The 26909-nt window shown below is 37.8% G+C and overlaps 3 protein-coding genes across 12 annotated transcripts; 2 read left to right on the forward strand and 1 right to left on the reverse strand.

Moving 5' to 3' along the window:
• Positions 1–2852: 2852 nt before the first annotated feature.
• LOC132205577 (uncharacterized) lies at positions 2853–5004 on the forward strand. Its single transcript, XM_059634698.1, has 4 exons — positions 2853–3146; positions 3302–3479; positions 3540–3682; positions 3745–5004. Exons 1-4 carry the CDS (start codon positions 3092–3094, stop codon positions 3846–3848), a joined length of 480 nt encoding a protein of 159 aa, XP_059490681.1. The 5' UTR covers positions 2853–3091; the 3' UTR covers positions 3849–5004.
• LOC132205576 (X-ray repair cross-complementing protein 6-like) lies at positions 4704–8001 on the reverse strand. Of its 3 annotated transcripts, none has more exons than XM_059634695.1 (10): positions 7964–8001; positions 7067–7217; positions 6809–7010; positions 6577–6676; positions 6349–6523; positions 6113–6297; positions 5879–6047; positions 5696–5831; positions 5240–5635; positions 4704–5180 (listed from the first exon to the last, which is right to left on the reverse strand). In XM_059634695.1, the coding sequence occupies exons 1-10, from the start codon at positions 7984–7986 to the stop codon at positions 5062–5064; spliced, it is 1656 nt and encodes a 551-aa protein (XP_059490678.1). In that variant the 5' UTR covers positions 7987–8001; the 3' UTR covers positions 4704–5061. The 3 variants fall into 3 exon arrangements, with proteins under 3 accessions (XP_059490678.1, XP_059490680.1, XP_059490679.1); XM_059634697.1 differs by lacking the exon at positions 7964–8001 and adding an exon at positions 7285–7653; XM_059634696.1 differs by lacking the exon at positions 7964–8001 and adding an exon at positions 7285–7653 and having other exon boundaries at positions 7067–7226.
• On the forward strand, positions 7736–26876 carry LOC132205575 (protein sickie). 8 transcript variants are annotated; one of them, XM_059634689.1, is made up of 36 exons: positions 7736–7893; positions 8645–8825; positions 12181–12298; positions 12622–12674; positions 15966–16177; positions 16479–16555; positions 16743–16860; positions 16923–17104; positions 17161–17254; positions 17321–17841; positions 17898–17996; positions 18057–18162; positions 19769–19853; positions 19973–20115; positions 20211–20389; positions 20513–20727; positions 20786–20909; positions 21183–21305; positions 21417–21734; positions 21791–21929; positions 22047–22067; positions 22276–22440; positions 22496–22569; positions 22628–22779; positions 22833–22916; positions 22976–23063; positions 23123–23247; positions 23305–23534; positions 23590–23743; positions 23803–23953; positions 24031–24466; positions 24524–24670; positions 24897–25281; positions 25451–25731; positions 25782–25896; positions 25960–26876. In XM_059634689.1, the coding sequence occupies exons 2-36, from the start codon at positions 8775–8777 to the stop codon at positions 26095–26097; spliced, it is 5703 nt and encodes a 1900-aa protein (XP_059490672.1). In that variant the 5' UTR covers positions 7736–7893; positions 8645–8774; the 3' UTR covers positions 26098–26876. The 8 variants fall into 8 exon arrangements, with proteins under 8 accessions (XP_059490672.1, XP_059490673.1, XP_059490675.1 ...); XM_059634690.1 differs by having other exon boundaries at positions 7737–7893; positions 8648–8825; XM_059634692.1 differs by lacking the exon at positions 7736–7893 and adding an exon at positions 8017–8183 and having other exon boundaries at positions 8648–8825.
• The last annotated feature ends 33 nt before the right edge of the window (positions 26877–26909 follow it).

Genomic DNA, 26909 nt, shown 5'->3' on the forward strand with positions numbered 1-26909 from the left:
AATTTTAACCTGTCCTGAACCTGCAAGATAAGATATTAATCTTGGAATGGCCAAAAAGTTGATATTTTTGTTTAGAAAAAGTAAATTATAATACTTTTAATCATTTATCTTATCAAAACTTACTCAAAACTCTGATATGAAATAAAAGAATTAATTTAAATTTCACAATCAGCCACGAGCACCTGAATTATTCTTCATTTCCTACACTATAAAAAATATTCATGGTGAATATCCGAGTTATTAAAAATTTGAGCAACAAACGATTTTATAAATTATTTAACGCTGTTATCTAAAAAGAAAAAATGACCATACGCTTATTTACGTTGGCTCTTTATATTTGAATATTATATAAACAGAAATAATATAAATTATAATGAAAGGAATTAAATTTGAATTAAACAATATTTTCCCTCTCAATAAAATGCACCTATACAAGAAACTACAAATTCAAAGCTAGCCGTGTTTTTTGAATAATATAAAAACATTTCCAACAAGGAAAGTCCGGTTGATAAAAAAAAATATATGTAAAAAAATAAAGAGTTATTTTTTCTTTCTTTCATAAATCAACACGTTTTTTAAAATGAGAAATTATTATTGACACATGCAATGATTTAAAGATGTCTGTATCCTCTGTGCTAAATTTTTCAACAAGAAAATAAAATGCACAAAATTTGAAAATTAACTGCCTTTAAATTCCAAATGTTGATGACGTTGAGGCGGATTTGCCAAGTACGCGACTTTTACGTTAATAAGCTGTGAGTGTGCACAAAAAGGCCATGCAGAATTGTTGCTGCGCACAACCTAATACACGCTGAAATTCACTGTGATTATGCTGATTACGCGCCTTCCTCGGCAAAGATTTTTTTGCCAATTGACGCAAGTCAGACCTTCCATTTTTTTGTTTGAACGCAGCAGCGTTGCAACCGTGTGACGGCTGGGAATCCGCACACAACCTTGCTGTTGATTTTTTATTGCTTGCATTCAAATGACGTTGAAAATCTCTCAAAAAAGAGAAGATTTTCTTTCTTTGCACGCTTCGATTGCAAAAGAGAAGAATGCGAGAGGAGGCCGCAATGACGCGGAGATAGCGACAAAAAACGTTGTGTGGCGCCAGGACTGCAAGTTTTACTTTGTTATCGCGATGCATTATCAGGAGTGCTGTGTGGAATTGACGTCACGCGCTCACTATGAGGAAAATCCCCAACATCACCAAACCAAACAAACCGTAATATATACATAACGCACGGTGAGAGTGGAAGTTAAAATGTGTACCCACGGCGTGCCGCGAACGTTCCACTTTGCGAAAAAAAAAGAAATATGCTTTACAATTTAAAGCGCACCCATCCTTCAGCAGCGGCCCAGTTGCGCAAATTTATCAACACTTCTTTCTCGGAACATACCGTTAAACGGCCCGTTGATAAAAAGAAACCAAAATTCTCCGCATTCTTGTTATCTGCATTACCTTCATTTACCTTTTGGAGGTGTGTGCGCTGCTCCAGTTACGTAATTGGGTTAGCGCGCAATTTCTATAAGTGCATGTGTCTTCGATTTTTTTGCTCAAGACCTCCTCCAAATTTCTCCTTGGGTGGGTGATAAAATTTTTGATAACTTTGAGGACTTTGTGTCGGCGTATCTTTATTTTGAAATGAGTTGCGAATTTCTCTTGGAAATCGTCATTAACTGTTCAAACTTGATTAGGTTCAGATTTCTCGGAGGTTGGTGAAGGCGCGACGCGTTCCAAAGTCCTCTTCATATGAATTGGACTTTTTTATCAGCTCAATACGCAGCAATGAAATGCCAAAACAAAGAAGATGTTTTGTTACTTTGAAATTAAATGTTGAATTTAAACATATATAAGCTTTGGTGTTGTTTCAAACCTTAATTTCGTGTAGATTTACTAAAATTTTCATTCTAGCTTAAATATTAGTTTGACTATTTTCTTCTTCTTAAATTTAAGTGATTTATGGTTAAAAAATTATATGTTTTTTTTATTGAAAAACGTCAGTTCCTCGATAGGTTTGGTGATTTGTTTACTATTTTATAAGAATAAATCTCACAAAAACCTAAAACATGGAACCACCCTTGATGGTGGATAATAAATTCTACAAAATGAAAAAAAAAACTAGATTTTAAAATAACGCATAGTAATGAAATTTTTGAAATTAAATCGGCCATACTAGTTAAATATAATATTATTATACGATTTTAAAAAAAATATGAATAAGATTGTTCCGAATATTTAAAAATTTAAGGCAACATACTGTGGATAAATCTAATGCTATGAATTGGTTATTGAACCCATCAATCATTGAAATTTATAAATTTATTGACATTTCACGTGAGCCCAAACATTTAAATTAATTAAAAAAATATGAGAATACATTTAAATTTAATTTTAAAAAATTAATATTTTTCCATATTTTTTCTTACAATTAGTCCAACAAACTATTTTTGAGCGGGAACCACTTCCTCTTATATAATTTTATTATTTAGCCTCTCAAAGCGTTCTTAACTTAATTTTATTTCTGTGATAGCACATTTGCGGGCTAACAAAGGAGTAAATGAGGTCACCTCGAGTTTTTGGAAAATGAAATCAGGCTACTACGACGCAACTTTTTGTTTACCTTTTGCATTAACAAACAAATCAGCGATTACGCAAGTAATTTAAATTGGGATCCAACCTGGGAGAATTGATATATAATAACGCGCTATCGAGCACGTGTTTTCCTACATGTACATTTATATATTGACTATTGATGAGCACGTGCTTTGCTCACGTGCAAATTAATTCAATTTTCGTCCCGCGTCACTGCGGTTTGGCGAGACCGCCGCTAGAGGCAGCAGCGTGCAGAGCGGCCGTCGTCGAGGGCACACCCTGCAGTGTTTGGTGGCGAGCTATTTTTCCGCCAGAAAAAAAGAGAAAAATAGATCGAACGGGGGGAAAAAAGAACACCTTTCGGCACTTTGTTGCGACACCGTGGGGAATTTCCTCTCACTGAATCGAACGAAAAGCAGACCGGCGATGATATTTTAAGCAAGAAGATCGTCTTGCACTTTGTCCGAGGAAGTTCATTGAACTGAAACGACAAACATGCTGTCCGCTAGGGTCTTGTCCTTCTTGACGGCGGCACTCGCCCTGAGATCAGGTTAATATTTGCATTAATAATTAACAATTGATTTATTTATCAACCACACGGAATTAAATTTTCAGGACAATTTAATTCGATGCAAAAGTAAACAATTTTGTTTCAAAATTTTTGTTTTTAGACTTGTTTATTAAATTTTTGTTTTCTCTTCCTAGTCGAAAGCAAAATCTGTGATGGATTCTACGCAAATGGCATTGAGGATGACGAAAGTGGAGTCCATTGGCTTTCCTGCCCCCAGGACGACCAACCCTTTTACTACACCGAGTGCTGCGCCTCCAACCAAACCCTTCGATGTTGTCCCCACGGTTCCTTCATCCAATATTTCGACGAGCAGTGAGTCACATTCACTCGGAGGAGAGCACTCTGAATCTAAAAGTATTGAATTATTTTCAGGGTCGTCATGATTGTGAGCATTGTTGTTATCTCGATTTGTGTTTTGCTGATCGTCCTCACCCTCGTTTGCTGCTTTTCGAGCAACTGCCCTATGTACAATTTATGCAGAGTCAATTACACTCAAGGCGGAGTCGTAGCTTACTGTGAGCACTTTTGATTAAAATACAATTAATAATTTTTATAATTAAAATTTCATTTTGAGCAGCCAAGGAGGAGGAGCCGCTAACGGGCCACCCTCAAGACGAACCGGAGCAAAAAAGCTACATCCCAAGTTCAGCTATCAAAATCAAGCACATGGATGAAGTTTAACTCAACTGGAAAATTTAGGGAGTGATTTTTATTGATTTTAATGAGCACCGATTTGTCTGCTAGTCTGCACCTCTCTACGAAGACTATAAATTGTTTTAATTAATTTTGCTTAGGTAGCTTGTTAATGGCACTTATTTTTATGGATGTTGCATCTTTACCTCACACTAGTAGTTTATTAATTTAAAAATTTGATTTAGCCTTTTTCCTTGGGCTGTGACTGAGTGTCAAAAATGGCAGGATCACAATTTTATTATTTTACCGAGCAGCGCTTACTTAAACTGACTTCTTTTTTGTTAGCTCAGTGGTTGTTTTTTACAATTTGTTAATTAACCATATCGATACATTGGTACAAATTGAAGCATTTAGTTTTTTAACCTAATCTCTTTGAAGTTATTTTAGTGGTTAAATTGAATTCTGTTGTTGATCAATGGTTGAGAAGATGATTATGTATTTCAGCGGCCTTTTGTACTTATCTGTCCCGGTCAATGTTTCTGACGAACACAAAAATAAAACTGTGCATTAAAATACTCTCACAATCAAAACAAAAGTTCTGAAAAACTCAAATATTGCTATAGCTGAATTAGATGTATTGACGTATGATTCACATTAGATGAAATAGCTAACCATTTTAAATGTTCAGTGGTAGGGAACCTACAATTAGTAGTTTGTAAGTGAATAGATGACAAATTTTCTAATTTGACAGAACCAATATTGTCCGTCCTTTGGGACTCCAAAAATGCTTTTTATACTTCGCAATTTAAATTGGTAAACTTAAAACCTCTCTGTACAAAGTTAATTAATTACTGAATTGTTAACCAATTTAATAATTGTGAGCAAGATTTTGGGAATGAAATTTTCCGTGCCTCATTTTTAATCAAATGACCATATTTTATTAATTCTAAATACTCTTGTAATGAAAACTTTGCAAACTTTTACGCATCTCAAGCCTTTAAATGTTGCACCTTATTTTAATAACAATTAAACTGGTAACAATGTTTAAGCCTTTGTGTTTTAAAAGAACTTTGGCAATTTTAACATGGAATGGATACTTGATATGGAAATTAAGAAAATTATTTTCTGGATGTTCACGCACAATGACTGCCTTATTTCCAACACTTTGTTCTGATCTGAATCATTGAATAAAGAGAAACTGAAATCAAAATTATTTTTGCGTTTAATTAATTGTAAGATGAAAAGGAACTTAATTGGGCTTCTACTCCATTTGCTCATTGTCATCAACACCCAGGATCAAAGAAGCAACTTTCTCACTCATCTTCATAAATTGGTCAGCAACTTCCCCAATTCTAGAATCAATACCTTCTTCATCAGGTTCTGGAAATAGATTAAATTGTGATCATTTCATTCGATTTTTAAATAGTAAATTTGCATACGCAGAGCATCAATGACAGTTTCGGAGTCATCGTAGTCGAGAGCAAGAGCCTCGATGGCGTTAAAATGCATCCTCATTTTTGGATTAGGGAACATGCTGGGGTGGTACTTGAATGTCGTCTTTTGGATAATAGTCTTGGCCATATTCTGCATTGGGTTCAAATCCACATCAATTGGATGGACAGCAACCTCAGACTCTCTGCACTCGCCCGAAAAGGGCAAGTAGATGAGATAGAAGCAGTTCACTGCCGCAAACGGGCCGACAGAGGAGTTTTCCAACTGGGGCAGAAGGTGGGCCAGCCGAGCACCACTGCCCTTTCGCATGCAGATTCGCACCAGAGGGGAAAGGTTCTTTTCGACACACACTTGAAGCAAGCCGTAGAATAAACTGGCACTGCCTGACAATGAGATTTATAATAAAAATTTATAAAAAAAACTGTTTTTCTTTAAATTCATACCAGAGCGTTCTTCCTCGTCTGGGATGATAAGAATTCCGGATTTAATGTGGTCACCCCAGAAAACTTCCGAAATTGGTTTGAATCCAAGCAGGGCTATTCCGATGGGGTATAATTCTTTCATTGAACCTCGTTCCTCCTAAATTTATTTTTTAGCTGATTTGTTTTAAAATTTTAAACAAAAACCTTTTTAAAGTACGAGGCCCCTTCGGCAACCTTGATTCCGAATACGACGCTGTCAGGATGGACTAGTTCACCAGAGGTGGTGTCATATCTAGTAGAGGCCACCGAAAGCTGCTCATTGGTTTCCTTGTGCAGTTTCACATCTTGTCTCATGCTGATGTGATCAATCCTCCTAAAATAGTTCAAAATAAGGCCATGGATTAATATAAAAAATATATATAAAAAATCAAACCACACCTGAACAACGAATAAGCTTTAACAGTAATTTTTGTCTTTGGTGTGATGGAAAAATCTAGTCTCCCAGACTGGCGATTGTTACAACCTCTGGTCAAGACAACATGAGGATCAGCCACAAGATCAGAAGCTGCCCAATGCTCATTGCCCTGAACTGAGCTATCTGGGTGGGCATTTAGCAAAAGATCCTTTAAAAATTATTTATTAAATATGAAGTCAACGAATTTTTTTATTTTTACCTTGTAAAATGGTTGGAGGTCAAAATTTGCGCCTAGATATAGAAGGCGGAGACAGATTCCCACCTGAGACAAGGCTTCGACCCTCTTCAGGGTTTGTCTACGGACATTCTGATCCATGTTTTCCATGCTGCTGTTGGTCATGATGAAGACCTCTTTCACTCCAAATTTGGTATTCCTGAATTAATCCATGTACAGAAAGGGCTTATTTTAATTAACAATTTGACTTACGACATGGACATCATCGAAGAACAAGTCCATAGCGAATCGGACAACGAGTTGCTTTGCTGGACATCATACTCCTCACAAAAATCCTTTTTAAATTGCTCTCCTGCAAAAGTTGAAGATTAAATTATACTGCAGTAATAAAAAAAATATTTTCAATAAATAGAATTATTATTAAAAAAAAATTCAGCAAATCTGCAAGGATTTAAAAATAATTTATTAACAAACAAAATAATACCAGTCTTTTTGGCCAGGTTGGCAAGGGTGCTGCATATTTCTGATCCGAAGCGACTTAGCTCGAAAAAGATACTGCAATTGTTGCTGGTCACATTATTGGCATTGTTGGACGATCCTGCTTTGCTCACTGCTCCCATTAATACAATACCAATAAACTCCTTGTCGGAGGTGAAAATGTTGTTCAACATCCTCCGTTTCACACTCTGTAAAAATTAAAGTTAAAGTCCAATTTTTTTTTTTTTTAAATCATATTTTAAACCTCCAGACAAATTTGAAGAGGGCACTTTCCACTATCATCGTCAATCTCCAGCATCCTTTCGGACGAATCGATGCAAAAAACGGCAGCATTCCTACTGGCCACAAAGTCCGTGACTTTGGTCTCGTCGTCCGAACCGTCTTCAACGTCCATCCTGAGAAATCTATCAGAGAACTTGTTATGGTATTATTCGCCTTAATTTTGCACCGTTCTGCGCATACCTGTCGTGCCGGCCGGACGGTTCGATGAGTTAAAATAGCAAAACAAACAAACGCAAGGAATGACAGAAAGCGGAACTGCCGGCAAATCGCACTACAAACACATGCGACCAAAACAGATGATGGATGGGGGGAGCCTCATTCATTATTCCTCTCCCGTCCTGTGTTTTGTTGCATAAGTTATGGCAATGCTGTACAACTCGTGTAGCAACATGCGGAATCAAATTAAGTGGAGTTTCGAGAGGGAGTTAAGACAAAAAAATTAAAATTTAAACTCTACCTAAATAATCTACAAAATTTTGCGATTAAATTATTTGAATTTGTTTGGTTGAAATTTTTTAAATAAAGTAATTTTGTGAAGATATTTTAAGTTAAATAAAGTGAAAGTTTGATAAAAATTCTGTGACTCCGGTTTGCGTTCGGTGAGGTGCTCTGACTCAACTCGCCCCCGACCTGCCCATTCCTGCACACATCCACAACACGGTGCGCCACGCCCTCCCCTCTGTCAAAGTGTCAAAATCTGTCCGTGCGAATTCCGAATTCGGCATGAAGGGCGGAGACGAGGCCGATTTCCAGCCGAAAAAGTGACTCTGGCCGAGCAGGCGGCCCCAGGTGAGTTGCCGTTACTTGACCGCCTCCTTTTTACGCAACCTGCGCGCCCATCCTGCGTCAGGTTGCATACCTTTGCCCAGGTGGTGTCCGCATGTGTCGTTTTCGCTTGGACGGGTTCGGTCGTTGTTGCACTTCTGGGAACGTTTTTCACCACGGTGCCGCGGTTTTGTGTCAGAAAGACGATTATTTACGCGTCGCACAGTTGAACGGGCTAATTGGCCGAGCGCCGCGGGCGTGTGTTTTGCGAAAATTTGGCCAAATATTCGCAGATCGTGAATGAAAAGGCAAAGGTCAATGTTTGTTTTTGCTATATATTTATACGCAGTTTTTAGCATTTTTGGAGGTTTTAGCGGAAAGTTCTTAAATTTATAGTGATATTGTCTTTGGAAAACAAAATATTAATTCAAATTCAAAACTAATTCTCATTGTATTGAAAATTATTTTTGTATTAGAATTAATAATTTTTCTGTAAAATTGTTTTTTTTTTTTTATTGAATGAATTGTAATTAATTTTTATTTTTAGTGATATATCAGAAACGCTACAGAATTAAAATAAAAAGTATCAAATTGAATAAAATACATTTTTGTCTAACTTTTTAGTTTTAGTGTCTGCATTTTATAAAATATTTTAAATTAAAATTAATTAAAAAGGGACATCCAATTTTTTTTTATTGCTTGGAGCTTTAATAAGGTTGTATTTGAATTTCTTTTTAATTTTTGATATTGAACAAAGTTTAATTCTCTGTTTCAGCAGTTTTCTCCAAGAGAGTGGCTTGTGCAGAGCCATGAGGATGAAAGGCAGCTGTTGTTGCTGCGTTTTGCTCCACACTTAAATTGGTCACGAGCGCAAATTGCAGCTAATTTCCCTCTATAATATCACGATGGCATCACCGCAGCAGACGAAGAAATACACCGCCAAGGAAACCATCGAGGTGAGCAGATTTAATTTTTTTCTGAATTGTATAACACTCTCGTTTTCTCTTACAATTAGTGGAGAAAATCCTGAGATAATTTTAATTCAATCTCGCATAATAAAACAGTTTTCGTTAAAATTTTGCATCAGATGCGAATTGTGTGATAGAGTCATGAGAAAATTTTATTCGTCGGGTGCTTATTGTCAGTTAATTTCTCCTCATCAGACTGCACAGCACAAAAAGCACGCACTCCCATTTATTTTTTTCAAGTGCCTTTCCCTCTCAAGACGCTGCTTAATCACGTACGAAAGGCTCTTCAAGGCAATTAAAGCCACTTTTCGTATCTGCGCGGCGCCGACGAAAAAATAAATGTGTATCCGAAAGTGTTAAACAGGCGTCAAACTGTTTTCCTTATCAATAGTGGATGCCGAGATGCTCTTCCAAAATCACACCCTGAAGCTTCAATTTTACATTTGCAGTTAGAAAAAAAATTAAACTAGACGCGAGAAGTGTTAAGAATGGATATATTTTTAAAGAAATTTATGATCGAAGTGGTGTTTTTGTGACTTTTTTGCAATCATTGTGTTATTGGTGTTTACTTTTTAGTATAATGAATTGTATATTTGAGAAATTGAACGCCAACATTTTAAATGATGGAAATATTATAATTATTTGCATTTATTAAATCAGATTTTATTTTACATAAATTGTAATATTTTACAGGCTCTTTGAAATCTTCAACTGAAAATATTTTTGAATCGCTCTAAATGCGATAAATTTTTAACATTTTTACTGTCCAACTAAAAATTCACTAATAATGAGAGAAAAAATCAGATTTTGAAGTTCACTACTCTCAAGCCAAGAGGTTAGAATAATTTTTCTTATTCATTTTGATTACAAGGTTGAATCGTAGGCGGCGCCAATGCTTCTTTTCAACCTACTTGTATATCAAAGTCAAATAAATCATTGTTAGCGGAGTGATTCAATTAAAATTAATTGATCTTTTCACGGCTCGGCCGTCCGAGTGAGAGAAAAAAACAAACGTTCTGCTTACTCGCGCGGCGCACACTGATCCAATTATTCAAAGTCTTCGCTTTGAAGCCGCGCCGATGGTCAACAAACTTCTTTTTTCCGCATAGCGTTCCAAAACTTCCTGCCCAAGAACAAGCTAAAATTAGCTCCAGCCTGCCTCTTTTTATTTTTAACGCGTGAGACACGAGCAGTGCACGCTCCTCCCTTTCCATCCAGAGTTCGACCCAGCGTCTCCTCGGACGGAGAATATGTATGTTTATAAATAAAAATGTGTATTAAGCGCCTTTAACTAACTAACGCTGGGCGTGTGTGTGCTTTGCTGCGGCACAATACTGCCTAATTCCCACCCAGTCGTCGGCGCGCGCCAGACCAGCTTAGCAGCATTTATTGTTGTGTCGCCCGTGTCCGGAGAAAGTCAGTGCAAATAAAAAGACATGTCCCTGCTGGACGTGGCCGCGTGCATCATGGCCCCCAAACAGGACGAGCGGGAGCGGCAGATGGACATAATCCAGGTGACCCCATCAACCCTTGCATGTTTGTTTACTGCGGACCGTTTTACGGCAGACGCGTCCGGCGGTCCGAATAAGATGCCCTCACTCTTAAGATAAAAAGTTGCTGCCTGCGAATGGCCTCTTCGCTAAGAAGGGGCTTTCCCCATTAACACACACCACTCCTTTGATACATTAACACACGCGCTAAGTGGATTTTGTCGGAATCCGGCCTTTTCACAAGAAAAAGATGAACATTAAAATTCTCTCGAATGATTATTGAGGCGTGATAATGGTGTGACTGAACAAATCACCGTCATCATCTCCCCATTTATTTTAAATTCATCTAGACTTACAAATGGGATTGTTAAAAAAACTCTCCTCTCTGGGATTTTTTTATATTATATTTTGTTGTGATTTATATGGAAGAAAATTTTACTGTCAAAAGAATGGTAAAATTAGTCTCCTGGATATAATATTTCATACAATTTACTCAATTTAAGTTGTATAATGTAAGATTTTTGACGCTTTATTTCATAAATTTTATACTGTCGGGTTCACTCCGAATTAGAAAATAGGACAAAATCTTCTCATATCACACTTAACAAGAGTTAGATTTTTCCAAAGTTTATGGATTCTTGAATATCAGAAATTATTTTATTCATCATTTATTTCAATGGAAAAACTTTCAGAGTTTCCTGAAGTAATTTAAAAAATAGTTTCATTAGACGTTCATTAGTTGAATTTGAATTATACTTAATAATAATATATGATCTCAAATTTAGAACAAGACTAAATTGCCTTTTTATGATTAGGATGTTTTTTCCGTCAATTTTTATAATCCAATTCTCATCCACACGTGTCTATGCTGTGTCCATCTGTAATTCGTTAGCTCGGAGGAAACTTTATTTTTGTAAATAAAACTTCAGATTTAGAGAACAAATTATTTTTAGTCATTAGATCGAAACAAATTTTTACTGATTTTATTTGATATCTTATCTAGAGTTAGAGAGAATAGACACCAAGAATCAAAATGAACCAACAGAAATAAATTTTTTCATTGCATAATTATTTTCCGGAACAAAACACACGCTCATAATTTTTTATTTTTGTATTTGTTAGACTTCAATAATTAAAAAATTTCAAGTTACTGAATCTGTATTGGAAAACTACAATTTAAAAATGCAGTTTTTTTTTAGATAATTTTTAAGATCTGTGACGGCTTGTTAAATTTTTGTATTATTTAAATATTTTAAATCTTAAAGTAAAGCATATAAAGCATGTTTTTTATTGTTCTTTCCGCCCGTGAAATTTGTCAATTATCTCTAAATCTCCTTTTTAATCCTCGCCTTTTTTGGCGCACGCACATAACGCGAAAAATTGCAAACCCAAGGAAATGTAGCTCAATTTTCTCAGAATTTCTCTCCGACGAAAAAAAATCATGTTTGTCAACTAACTGAAACGTCGCTTGCCGTTTCCTCTTGTTCTTTTTTGAGTGAAGGCCAAGCTTAAGACGCGGTCGGTAGGGTTGGTCGTCCATTTGTGAAAAGTGCAAGTAACGAAAGTTCTCATTGTCATTGCTGGCTGTGCCCGCGTGAGGAGAAAAAGAACATAACTGGGCTGGCCCAATGCCTAAAAATTGTTATTGTAATTTATTCCATCTCTCGCGGCGGCCGACATTGAAGACAATGGTTTTGCGTCATGCTCCTCTTTTACATAATAATAACGCGCGGTGAACCGCTCGAAACGAGATTGAAAATTCCTCGGAAAAAATATGAATAATTTTGTTTGTTTTTGTCACGAGAGTTTTTCTTTTGGCTCAAGATGTGAGAGAGTTTTTGTCTTTGTTCCAGATTTACATTGACTGGGCGAATCACTATTTGGAAAAAGTTCACTCGAAACGACGCATCCAGGACCTGCAAACAGACGTTTGCGATGGCATACTACTCTGTGATATTGTTGAAGCCGTCAGTAAGTGTTGAAGTTCAAAATTTATAAAAAAAATTTATTAAATTAATTAAAAAAAAAATTCTCCGGGACAATTTTGAAGGTAAATTGCAATAATAGATTTTTTATCATTGCTTGCAGGTAAAGTTTTTTTTATATTGATGCTTAAATGAGGAAATTTCAATGAAATGAAAGAATACTAAAAAATTTCTGTGGGTTCAAAATAAAATTTTAAAATATTATGATATAAATTTCAAATCTTCTCATTCCTTTTCTTTTCTGTCAAAATATTTTTTGGTTGTAACATAGTATGAAATATTTCACTAATTACTATCATTTTTTTACAGCAAACCGGAAAATCGCAAAAGTCAACAGGAAGCCTAAAAACCCAACCCAAATGGTGAGTGCCTACACCTACCGCACGCTTTGTTCCCTTTCCCTTTTTTTCTCTCGTGGCGAACACTTAAATCCCCATTTTCCCAGCAGCCGAAAAACCTTGGCCGCCATCCCTGCGGCGCCATCCATTCGATATAATTGAGTGTTATGAGGAATTTTATTGTTTTCTTCCTCAAACGCAATTATTTCGCAGGTGCCTCCGTCGGCTGCATCCGTGACTAATGACGCCGTCCCGATTTTCAAACAATTGCTAATGGACGGCGACCGTAATGAAAACATACATACATGCTTTTAGGGTTGCGTGACTTGCAATTCATTCACCCGTGATTGCAGCACACTCGCATTGTCCAACTGCAGATCAAAAGAATCGAGAAAACGGTTCATTTCTTATAAATAATATAATTTCTCAAATCATGCCGCGAAACCCAAAGCAAATTAATTCCGTTCCTTTTCACGGATTAATTTCAACTTCTCTCTTTGATCGCGTAATCTAATCGTCGCTTATATTTGCCAGAATAAATAATTCACGATCTCTGCAGAGATTGCAAAGTGTGCGCAATAGCAATATTGATTTTGCGTCATGAAAGAGGGGCAATTCCGCCCTTACGCCGACAAACAAGTGGGCGACAAAGTGAGGATAAAAATAATTGGGTTATGACGCATAGCGCGAATTCGAAAGAGAGACCTGTTGCTCTTTCATTTATTTGACCAACTAATGCAATTCCACTGCAATAAAATAAAAGAAGTAAGAATGGTGCCAGAAAAGGGCCAATTAGACCAAGAGAGAGAAAAGCACTTAAATTAATAACAGGGGATATAAATAAGTACTCTAATTCCAATTCTGCAGATTATATAGATTTTTTTTAGGTCTTTTTGTTTATTTTGTAATTTTTTTTGCATGGTTTAAATTTATTACCAACAAAACATAAATTAATTTATATTGCCATTTGTCAAATTCTTTTCTGCTGCCAGTGTTAATATTCATACATAAACTTTTGGCCAGTAAATAAATTGCTCCTTATTTAATTTTTATAAATTATTATATTATATTTTAAATACTATTAAACAATAAATCACTAAAAATTGAAAATTATTTCTTAAATGTTTCCAGATTAAAAAAAAAAATCTTTTTTCAGAGAAATAATCTATAGTCTGCAGATTTTCCGTGTATAATTTTACGGCACTTAATTCAGGGAGTTGCGATTTAGCGAACATAATAAAAACGTCTGGTTGTTGGAGGAAAACGAGACAAAAATATGGGTTGTCCGTGCGAGAAGGAGTGAATGAATGTGCGCGTGCTGCGGAGGAAGGTCGGGGGTGGTTTCGGCATGAAGGCGTGCGATTGTGTCCTTTGAGTCTTTTTGCTCATTGTGTCATCGCAAGATGAGTGGACCTTTGAGGTGGCTGTGGGTCCACACAGCCTTTGGTGAGTCACAAGATGCAGCAGCGCACGCCTCATCGCTTGGTGCGCGCGATCGTGACGTAGTCAGGGCCCCTTTCTGGCCGGTCTTCCTGTTGCTCACTCGCAGCTCGCAGCCAGCAGTTGGCTTCGACCGGCGCCGCTGTGAGGTTGGTGCTCGCCTGTGACACTCAGTAAGTACCTGCCGGCCGTTGTCAATCCGCCTGCAATTTCACCTGCAATTTTCCAACAGCCGCACCGTGCGCCGTTTCCGCTCGCAAATAATTTCGCTATCTACGGTTCCTGCGACGTGACACGCTCAAATTTGGCCAGGTTTCTATTTATTTTGCTTGTTGAGTTCAGGGGTTTGACATACCGGGACTTTAAATATTTAATTTTATAAATTATTTATTTTATTAATAGGTGAAAAGCGCATGGTTTTGGTCAAATATTGTTATTATTGAAAAATAATTTTTTTTTTCAATCAAAAAATGTTTTGGAGTTAATTTAGTTTATTAATTTTTGTCAGCAACAGTTGAACTTTTGATTAATATTTTTTCATAGTTAATAAATTTGTATAAATCAGGTACATTTTTATAAAATTAGTTTGTTTTAATGAGAGAAAAACAGCGGAAATTTAATTAAAAAGTATTTTTAAACCTTTTAAACTTAAAAATTGTTTGTGTTAATTCAAAATTTAAAATGTAAATTCATTAATATAATTTGGATTTATAAACTTTGTATGTGCAATTTCCAATCCAGGTCATTTTAAACAAACATAAGTCATAAAACCGTAATCGGTCAATCAGAAACAAATTGAACAAAGAGTTTCCATATTACAAAAACAGATAATCTTTCTGATTGTGCGCCTGGAGCGCATTTGAATGTCATGCATTTGTTCTCTTTCTTTTCTCTCTCTTGTCGTGCCAGACCTCACCTCACGAGTACCCCAACATTGCGGCCTTCATTGTCTAATTTAGGGTGGACGATGTTGCAAAAGTCAAATGACGGTGATTTCCTCAACCAGACAATGCACGCACACGAGTTTTGATAAGCAAATCGCAGGCCGCGGACTTCATTAAATTGAGTTCAAAACACCGTAGCGCAATGTTGGCCGCGAGCATTTTATTCCTCTTTATCGCTTAATGAAATCTCTTCATGTTAAATCTCCAAACCTGAATTTAAAATTAAACAAAAAAATCGCGTTTAAATTTGCCAAATTTTTTCTTCTCCGCACTTGACCTTTGTCTGGCAACCTTTTCTCTTATACAAATGTCGGCTGGGCTATAAAAAGAGAATTAAACATTCGCGAGTTTTTTTTCGGACCCACAGAAGCCAAGTCCACCACTTGCTCCGATGACAACAGGAAATTGGCGGCATTTTTCTCTATGCACTTGTAAGGATTCGGGAAGAGGCTAAAATTCGATCACAGTCTCTGATGATGCTTATACATGCCCTTTCTAAAATACTTTGTACCAAGTTCCATTTTTCACTTAAAACTTCCTTTATTCAAATCAGAATAATGCAGCCTATCGCATTACTGGTGGCCTCTTTTAGCGCCGTTCCACTTGTGTGCCATTGCTGGGAGCGCGATATACGAGAGAGGATGATAATTTTTGCCCCTTTATACTTAACCCATCAGTAGCGCGACTAACTGTCTTTTCCGAGAGTGTATGCAAGTGAAAACGTTTATATACGTGTAATGATGAATTTATGCTCCGTCCGCCTCGTTTCTGTCAGAACTGGATCCTGAAATAATAATTACACGCCGCTCGAGGGACGGAGCCTCTTTTCCGTAATAACTTACCGGGGCCGCGCGTTGATTCACGCGACCGACTTGTATTATAAACATATTTGCATTTTTCACCTTTCATCGGAGCTATAATTTTGTTGCAGTTGGAGAATGTAATCTCGTGTTTGTCTTTGCTGGAGTCAATCGGTGTGGCAATCGAAGGAGTAACGGCCACTGATGTGTGCGAGGGAAACCTGAAGAGCATCCTCGGATTGTTTTTCTCCCTGTCCCGGTATAAGCAGAAGCAGAGACGCGAACAGCAGCAGAAACAATCGCAAGACTCAGCAACTCCTGTCACTACTGCCTCAAATTCCAAGTGAGAGCCTTTCCTACGGCGTATTATTTCCTCGGGATAAAAACTTTCGCACTTGCAAAATTAAACTAACTAGATTAAAAGTCAAAATTTATAATCTACAAGAAGAATTTCATTCTTTATTTATTTAATTTAATGTGTTTAATTAAATAATTAGTGCAATTAATTAACATCTTTCACGCTCAGATTGCGATCTAGTTTCACTTCTAATGAGCGAATGATTTTTTTACGACTGAACCAGTTTTCAATCGCGTGGAGATAATTAAAATCAAGTACAAACCTCAAACCTTTGTGTTAATTGCAGGATGCCGTCGCCGCAGAACAAAAAGAGAGGCTCGGGGATCCCAACGCCCGCCAGTCTTAGAAATTCAAACACGTCCAGTAAGTAACTTGAGCACCGTGTAATTTAAAAGTGTGATAAGTCAGAAAAATTGGTTTGGTTAACCACAGACCGTAAACTCATTAAACTTTCTTTGTAATTTTATACTCATAATTAATTAGAGAACCATCCAAGTGTGAACACAAATGTATCAAAGTACATTTTTATATGATTCTGTCATTGCTTCAGTTCCGAGCAGAGTTGGGAGCAGACCTGAAAGCATGACTTCATTAAGCAATAACGGCTCAGTTACTTCCCTGCTTCCTTCGATGAAACCTGCTGTCCACCCAGATAAAGGGCATCAAAGGTTTGAACTAGAATAATATAATATCAGACAAGACTTGTCATTGTTAATCTCTGGATCTTTAGGAGCGGTCTTCGACCTCCGTCCATTGTTGGCTTGTCCGGCCTGACGGGCACCAACATCAACAATAACAACCACCCACCTGTTAGCAGCGAATACCCCACTAAGAAATACTCCTCTAGCACAAACAATGCCAGAAGTTACAATAGTTCTTCCACAACTTCCACGCAAAGACTGAACAAACAAGGTATGTGTTGGAAAAATTAGTTTATTTATCACACCAATTGTTTTTCCTTTTAAAAGGGATTGTCGGCTCAAAACGCACAAGCTCTTCCAGTGGCTTCAGCTCTGCTCGTTCAGAGAGAAGCGATTCCTCAACTAGCATATCAAGCATTCCGTAAGTTTTAAACTGAATTCTATTCCTAAAAATTAAACGAACTACATGAAAATTTTCATATTCCAGAGCAATATCTCCGGTTGTAGTTCTACAAAACAGTCAAATGCAGCGATCAAAAGTTTCAAAGGCGAGTTCTCCGAGGACAGCCCACAAATCACATAAAAAAGAAACAACTCCAGCGCCTCCGCCTGAAAAGGTGACTAATCTGCCAACAGCCTCAGTACCTACGGTGCAATGCCAAATCCCTCAGCAAAAACCAGTCCAGGTGCCACAAACCAAAGAATCCTCTTCCATTCCCAAACCAATGGCCGCCATCAAAGGCACAGCCAAGGCCATGCCGGAGCCCGTAAACTACAGGTCGCCTCGGCCTGAACCGAAGAACGTTGCCATGGTGTGTCCCATTTCTGTGATCGAGAAAGTTCCAGAGGCGCCTCCTACCATCAAGGAGCCGCCTGCAGAAGAGATCAAAAACGCAGTGGCCACCCAGCCACCTGAAATCGTACTTCAGCCTCCGGACAACGAGTCCGACGACGAATTCATTGCACCCATCAAACCGCTCAGCCTCATTAGACCAAGATACTCTTTTGGTTTGTTAAACTTCATTTACTCAAATGATCTGAAAATTAATTAAACATTATTTCAGAACATCATAAGGGGTTTGTTAATATGCGGCCAGGGCGACGAAACTTCTTTTTCAAGAATAACATGGGAATCGGAACTCCTAATTTTGCAGGCGTTGGAGGTAACAATTTTTTTTCTTCTAATATGTGGATATTCATTTAATAATTAAATTGCAATAAAGGTTACATGTCAGACGGAGACGCTCTCAATCTAGGAAATGATTCAGATTGCAATGACGGCTACATGTCTGAAGGCGCTCTGTACTTGAAAAGAACTCTTAGGGACAGGTGCGTAATTTTATTTTAACAAAGTTTTACATATTTTGTGTGGTTTGAATTTGATAAGTGTGGAATGAGTATATTTGATAATTATATTAATTGTGAAAAGTTTTAGTAATATCATAATGAAAGGAAAAAATTATAATAGAGAGGCTATTTAAATTAGGTATATATAGGGACTTTGAAATGTTTATTTAAAAAAATTCAATAATATTTCGACCAATATCCGTTTAGAAAAAAAAAATTTGAATCATAAAAAAGCAGGGAGCAAAATCCCGCTAATGCCGGAAGGTGTCACTCGTGCCCTTGTTTAGTGCATTATTTCACATTACGCGGCCAGCGCCTGTGCTTTTGATCACCCCTCTGCAGAATACACGATAATATCGCAGATGGTCGGCGCAAGGCGCGTGCGCCCCCTTATTGATGATATCGCCAAGTGTGTATAAGGGTGCATTCTACTCGCTCTCATTTCTCTTCACGTGCGTTTTAATTGTGACTCATTATTTGAGACCTCATTAATATATTCCAGCAGAACAGAATTTTTACAAAAAGAATCTAAAATTAGAATAAAGCTCCACTGAGTATAAGAGATGAAAAATTTCTTCTCTTCTGAATTGATATTAAAATCTTTTTACGTTATAACATTTTTCCTCAAATTTGCTATGTATTTTTTTTTTGCCAATTATTTATGAAACACTTAAGTCTTGTGTTTTTCTTTCTGGACAAATATTTGCTTAGTGGTTTCCCTATTATCAGCATCTGACAGAGATCTGGGCAGGGGAGTGAGTCATATGTGTGTTTGTCTTGTCGTCGGCCGCACCCCCTCCCCACCACCCCCTACCAAGCCGGGTGTGCCAACCCTTTGTACTAAACTCGCTGCTTTTCGCGAAAAAGGTTGGGTCCGCGGTGGGTTTTGCTCGTCCGTGCTTGTCCCGAGGGCTGGGCCCCAGCAAGCTATCCTTGGACCCCTCCACCTTCGGCGCCGAACCGTCGGCCGGGCATGTCGACAGGGGTGGTTCTGCAGGGGCACGGTCGACGCGACCAGCGGATATTATGTCGATCAAGCGCTGGAGCTACTATTGTGATCCGCACGAGTGAGTACGGCTGCCGTTTCTCGCTTCCTGCTTGGAGCGAAAAATAAAAGAACGCACCAAACGAGGGCTCGTTGTTCGATCAGCGAATGACGCAAAGAGTCACGCTTGGGATTCATTCGCGAATTATAATTTCTTTGTCTGAGAATTCACTGCCAAATTGATTATTTATATTCAGACATTTTAATTTTTTCTTGTGATCAAGCCAAAAAATACTTTCGCAAATTCTAATGATTTTTTTTATTACTTGTTATAATTTTAACATTTTTTTTAACATTTTTTCTTTTTTGTAATTTTTAATACTGGAAAGGGAAAGGGCTAAATTATATTTTGTATTTTTATATGGCTTGACCAACTTTTTATTGCCCTCAAAAGTCATTCCTGCCATTGGTCTTGCGATTTTTTTTTTTTAAACAAATCAGTATTATTCAATCGAATTTTTATGAAAGAAACTGGGGTGAAATTAAAGTTTATGAATATTGCAGACAAATGCTGATTTTATTGTATTTTTGCTTTCTTAACAGTGTGGGTGACGACTCTAGCTCAGTTTCAAGTGAGGTATCTGACCCACCCCTGAATGATTTGAGTAATGACTGCCGCCAGTCCGAGGTAAAAATAGATTCTGAAGGATAGCTGAAAAGGAGCAAAAATCAATTGTAACAATTTTGCTCCCGTTCGAAATATTTTAATTTCCGTTCTCTTTATCGACAACGCATTTTTATTTTAAGATGAGTAACGGCTATGGACAGTCCGTTTCCAAACAACATTATCAACTCAATAACCAACAGCATGTGCCTGATGTGCAAAAGCATGGTAGTAGGGTCAAGCTGAAGTCCAGTAGCTCGCAGCAAACAGATTCATCCTCATTCAGGTGAGAGGAGTTTTGGATTTTTGTGTTGTTACAAACTTGCTTGCATCATAATATTTTTTAATTCTTATTTTAATACTTTACAAACTGTGTTATAGACAAGGCCAGCAGTGGAAAAAGTATCCCCTTCCGATGGATTCTCAAGGCAAAGTGATTACTGAAAAGCCTGAACTGAGACGGGGCAAGTCAGATCTGTGTGAGGACTCATTGAAAAAGATGAACAAGTCGCCAATTATTTCAAAGTCATCCAAAAGCCAAGAGAGAACTTCTAGATCAGGTTTGTTGATCCCCAATTATTTTTATTATGCAACACCTTAACACATTAATGACTGACAGGTTGCATACCTCAAAATATTTAAATTTTATTTAAAAAATAATTATTTTTTGATTCAACTTGCAGGGAAGGAGGAGAGAAGTCGGCGTAGCAGCTCACAGCAGACTGAGACAGTTGCCAACCAACAGTCGGCGCTCGGTCGAATGTCGCCTTACACGAACACCCGAATTTCTAGTGGCAACTACATGTACATGCCAAAGAAGAGCAGCAGCAGCAGTGGCAGCAGCGTTGGTTCCAACACCAAGAACAATAAAATGACCAATGAAGAAGCTGTGCCACAAGTAAAAATTAATTAATTTTTTTTATTTTTTTATTAGAACTTTATTTTACTATAATCAGGGCTCTCCTGTTCTCAAGACCAATTCCAACACATTGGCTACCAGCAGTCCACGAACTAGACAGTCAAAGGTGAAAATCAGTGGTGGCACGCAAACAAACAATGTTGATGCTGTTCCTCTCAACGGTGAGTTTTAAAACAAAAATTTTAAATAATTTTTCTAATTTGTTTAACTAGCTTGAAATTTTATACATTCCAAAATTTGTTCAATCTCTTTATATTGCTTTCCAATTATCTTACTTGAGCTCGTTCAGAGGCATGTCCATTTAATCAGTTAACTCCTTTTAAATTTTAAGTGGCCCTTTTGATCTCTTTAACAAAGCATTGTATTTGTTAACAACGAACCAATACTGCGAGCGAGTGATTTCAATTGGATGATAATTCTACGCTGTCTTTTAGCAGGCGAATTCAACCATTCTCCTAGCCGTAGAGGTTCTGCTAGTAGTTACAAATCATATTCATTAACTGTGCAAGGAGCATCAAAATTGTCTGCAAACATTAGAGAACGCTTGATGCTTGGAGGTTAGTTTTATTTCCAGTCCTAGCTTCATAGTCTAGAAATTTTCCCTTAGAGTCTGTTGCATGGAATTAAATTCAAATGCACGGGGTTTAATTTAAAATTAACAATTTCAGACACCTCTCATCACACCTTGCCAAAACAGTCGAGTATGGATAGTGCAACAACAGACATCAGTGCCCAAAACCCAAATTATGGTCAGTACTACCAGCAGCAGTCCCCGTCGTCGCCCCGAGTTGGCACTAAAGCTCCTCCAAGGTTCACTGATGGCTCCCTGAGTGATACTGCGTACTCCACTTACGCTGAACTTGCAGCCACCAGTGCAATTACAAACAATATTTACGGCACCCGTGGTCCAACTGAGGCTGGAAGCCCGTACTCGTGGCTCCGGCACAGCTCTACCTACAATGCTTCCATTTCCAGATGCAATGCCAGTACGACGAGTTAATTTTACTTATAGATTAGAAAATTGATTGAATTTTTTTTATAGACTCGCTGACAGATAGCACAGATTCCCTGTCGTCAATGGGCTCCTCGCAGCACAGAGCCTCATTGTCTCATGCCAGAGTACTCTTTCAAAACAGAGAAAGTCCACAGACCTCGAGGCTCAACCGTAGCAACAGTATTAGGTGAAAATTTGTTATTATATAATCAATCTAAATCTTCCCTGGTTTAAATTACTTGTAAATATGATAAATTGAATACAAAACACTAATTGACAATCTTCTGCAAATTTATTGCAAAAGCCATATTAGGACATTCCCAAGGTAGTAACACGAACATCTATGTTGTACCAATTATTTGCAGACATCTTTTCATTTTCCTGGCTTCTTGAAATCGCTTACCTGTTCATTTCAGCGCTAAATTATATATTTATTGCATGTATCGGTGAAAATCACCAGCTTCTGTCCTCTTTTTGCCCATTTCCTGCTTATTTTCAATTGTTATATATTAATTTTTGTTTAAATTCTGTAGGTCAACTAAATCCGAAAAGCTTTACCCCTCAATGTTACAACGTTCTGAGGACATCTTGCATGACCCTTATTACTACACAGTTCAGGGTAATGGAGCTGCAAAAGGCCCTGGTGTACCTGGAAGTGCTGAATCTCAACCCACCAGCCCAACCCAAGCTTCCAATAGGTAAATTTAAAACTAAATTCTTTGCGCCCAACAGTGTAAATTTTTTCATTTATAGACACTCTGGTCCTGGAAGACCAGCAACCATGTCCCCTTACGCCTCAAAGGCTGCCCCTGCCAAAAATGACGATGGTAAAATTAATTTTAAGGCAACCTGAAGATTTGACTCAATATTTTGCCCTCTCAATAGTTAATGGTTCTTCCTTGAGTTTGGTGTCGACGGCTTCGTCTTTGTATAGCACCGCTGAAGAAAAGCAGGCAAATGAAATTCGAAAGTTGAGGAGGGAGCTGATTGAGGCCCAAGACAAAGTGCACACACTCACAAGTCAACTCTCCACAAATGTAGGCTAAAATTTTCCCTCTACATTAAATATTATTCTAAAACTTTTTTGCAGGCTCATGTTGTTTCAGCCTTTGAACAATCTTTGGCAAACATGACTCAACGTTTACAGCAAATGATTGCCACCTCTGAGAAAAAGGTATTCAAATTATATTTTCAAAAATAGTTACAACAAAATTTACAAATTTTTCTCTCAAGGATATGGAACTGCAAGAGCTTAGAGGGATGATCGACATGTTGCGTCAATCAAATCTAGACCCTGCAATGATCCCCAATGGCCAAATTGGTAGATTAAATCCCTAGTAAAATTATTATCATTGCTTAAATTTCAAATTCTTGTTGCAGAACCAGAGAAAACATCTCCAATGCACCGTCAACTCTCGATAGATTCTGTTTCGAGTCTCTCGTCTGCATGCAGTGGAGCCTCATCGGGAAGGAGGGTGGCCTTGAACAAGAAAAAGAAGGGCTGGGTAAGCATTATTTTGTAGAAACAATCATAATCCTTGAACTTGATCTGTTCCTTTTAGCTGAGGAGCTCATTCAGCAAAGCCTTTTCGCGAAACAAAAAAGACCAACTTGGCGGACTTTCATTATCTGACGTCGAAGATGGGAAAATCGAAACCCATGGTCACAGTGAAATGTCAGCCCCAGCGTCACCAATGCTCTTCTCACAGAAACACCATTCAGGCAACACTGAATCGTCCAACAACAGTGAGGCTGACGAAGACGAACATCCCCTTAATGGATCTCCATCTGCGTAAGATGACATTTTGTGGATGAATAAGCAAAAATTGATTATTTTTATGTAATAGGCTCTACAACCAAGACCTGACCGGTACGGAAGCTGTGCAAGAACTGCAACGGCAGTTAAGAGAAAAAGATCTTGTCTTGACTGATATTCGTCTAGAGGCTTTGAGTTCTGCCCACCAACTAGAATCTCTCAAAGATACGGTCCACAAAATGAGAGTAAGCAAAGTCTTACAAAAATTTGTATATATTAAAAAAAAATCTGATTTTTAAATTAGACGGAGATGTTGTCTCTGAAGCAAGACAACGAAAGACTGCAGAGAATCGTCACCAGTAAATCTCTTACTTCGTCCCAATCATCTCTGCCCCTTCAGGATAACAACCCCGAGAATTTTGCAAATTCTGAAAACATCTCACCAACAGCAACAGGTATTAATTTTTCTTCATACCCACAATTTTTTTTCACTGCATTTAAATTTTATTTTAAAATTATCCTCTCCTTCCAGAATTCAACCCTGCCTATGGAGACACTCTTGGCTCAAAGGTCCGAGTGACCGTAATTACTGGCGGCAAACATGTTTGCGGCTCCTCGACATCAGACCTCGAAGACGAAGGCTTGACGGAATGTTTGATCGCCACAATCTGCGTTGGAACTAAAATGACATGGGAAACGCTTGACTCTCTGATCAGGAAAGCTTTTGTCGAGTATGTCTGCTGGTTAGACCCTTCGAGCAGTCTTGGCCTTCAGGCCGAGTCCGTCTATAGCTACCATCTGGGGGAAGTGCAACGGCTCTGTGGGCAGTCTGACTTGCCAGATTTGTTGCCCTTCGGCTACCTGGTCGGGGACGTCTCCATCAAAGTCTGCGTCAAATCCGCACAACACTCGGGCTGCATGGACGCTCTTACTTTTGAAACCCTGATTCCAAAAGCGTGGATACAAAGGTAAGCTATAATTAAAAATGCATTTGGCGCAGAAAATAAAATTTATTAATAAATTAGGTACATCAATATGCTGAGTGAGCACCGGAGAATTATTTTCTGTGGGCCGAGTGGGACTGGAAAGAGCTTCCTTGCAAATAAACTGGCACAATTTTTGGTCCAAAGAGAGGGAAGAGAAGCAACTCCAGAAGCCATAGCTTCTTTCAAGTAAGTACCAATTTAAAAAAAAATAGCATTTTTAAAATTAAATTGATAGCTTATTTAATTTTATTTACTGAATTAACTTTCAAGGCTTGACTAGTTTCAACTTTTCATTTATTTTTTTTATAATGGGATATTACAAAGTTTTTGTTCCTTTATAAATAATAATTGAAAAATTAGAGTGCTAAATTTTTACATTATAATCACAATTTTAAACTATTTCCTCTCTCAGTGTGGACCACAAGAGCAACAAAGAGCTGAAGCAGTACCTGGCCAACCTCTCGGAACAGTGCGAGAACAACGCAGCATCCGATCTGCCATCAGTGATCATCCTGGACAACTTGCACAACGTGTCCAGCATGTCCGACATGTTCAATGGCTTCCTGAACGCGCGCTTCCCCCACTCCCCGTACATAATTGGCACAATGAACCAGACGACTTGCTCGTCAACAAACCTGCAGTTGCACCATAACTTCAGGTGGGTGCTGTGCGCCAACCACTTGGAGCCGGTCAAGGGGCTGCTCGCCAGGTTCCTCAAGCGCCGCCTGCTTGATGTCCAGATCAAGAGTGGCAACCAGAGCTCTGAGCTCTGCAACATCTTTGACTGGATTCCCAGAGTAAGTGTACAAAATTTAACAAGTTGGTTAATATATCTTTATCAAGTATAAACTTTACTAATTTTGCTTTTTTGTACTAATATTTTTCAATATTTAAAACTTAAAACAAGAAATTACAAACAAATGTGTTCAAACTGAATTTTTTTAATTTATTTCAATAATGATTTAGGTCTGGCAGCATTTGAACAAATTCTTAGAAATGCACAGCTCAAGTGATGTGACCATTGGCCCTCGACTCTTCCTCTTGTGTCCAGTCGAAGTTGCAGGGTCTCAGGTTTGGTTCACTGACCTGTGGAATTACTCTGTGGTGCCGTATCTGCTGGAGGCAGTGCGTGAGGGCCTTCAGTTGTACGGCAGACGAGGTCCTTGGGAGGATCCGACTCGTTTCATCACCCAGACGTACCCTTGGACCAACGACGCTGTTCAGGGTGGGCCTGATGCCCTCATCAAGTATGATTAAAAAATATTAAGTGAGCAATATTTAAAATTGTCACCCTCAGATTGCGACCCGAAGACGTTGGCTACGAAATGCAGAATTCTGTGGCTCAAACCTCTTCCTCCCCACCTGGCACTGCCCAGCCCAATTCCAACAGCGGAGGAGAAGCAGATCCTCTTGTAAGTTTGAAAAATTAGTTTTTATGCAGAGAAAAATTCATTTTTATTTTTAAATTTTTGCAGTTGAACATGCTGATGCGGCTGCAAGAGGCCGCCAACTATTCTAGTCCCCACAGTAACATGGACCTTTCGGTGGACACCACCAATGACAAGACAAACCACCGAGAAACAAGTGTCATCGTCCTCGATGAGCACGCCTAACGTAATATTTTGTACACCCTGCCTTCTATAGCTGTTGGAAGTTGCAAATGAGTTTTGGAAATACTTAAAATACACCTAGCAGCATTTACCTGAAATAATAACACTTTAAAGAAATCAGAGGCTTTTTCGAGGACTGATTACTAATTATTACATTTATTGAACTCTATTATCTCACCTCTGTACGTAAATCACAAAAGAAAAAAATGCCTGAAACAGAATTTATTATATTATTCAGCTAAACGAGAGAAGTTTTCAACGTTATGTGATCAAATTTGTTTTATTTTTGTCTATTCGTATGATGTTTGCGTGACTTAATATATTTTTAGTCCTAACAGAGAGAAAATGAGTCATTCTAACACTGTGTTAGCCGAGAGAATCACTTCTGGTCTAATTAACGCAACAACATTTTGTAAATAATATTTGTATTGCTTTTATGCGAGCGATTTTTCAAACGTGATGCCTAATTTTGTGAGCACCTCTCCTCGGTGAGAAATTTATTATTGACACCGTACGTGGCCATCTTTTTTCGAGGCCATACCTTTGTAGAGTGTTTTGTACATTTTTCTAACCGAAATGTATATCTGTAATATGTACAGGATTATTGTACGCATTTGAAGAACAAACTAAATTTGTTTGCCCTCTTTGGCCTTTAATGGAAAAAAAATACTCTCACGTGAAGTCAAAAAATGGCCTTGTTTTGTAGGTTCCAAAAATTTTGTTACTCAACTGTTGATGGCTTGTATTTAATAAAAACCAACTAACCAAAATAATTATTATAAAACAAATCTGATATTTTTTCTTTTGATATGTTT

Source organism: Neocloeon triangulifer, unplaced genomic scaffold (genome assembly GCF_031216515.1).
Source record: "Neocloeon triangulifer isolate White Clay Creek 2 clone unplaced genomic scaffold, ASM3121651v1 ptg000003l, whole genome shotgun sequence".
NCBI lineage: Eukaryota > Metazoa > Arthropoda > Insecta > Ephemeroptera > Baetidae > Neocloeon > Neocloeon triangulifer.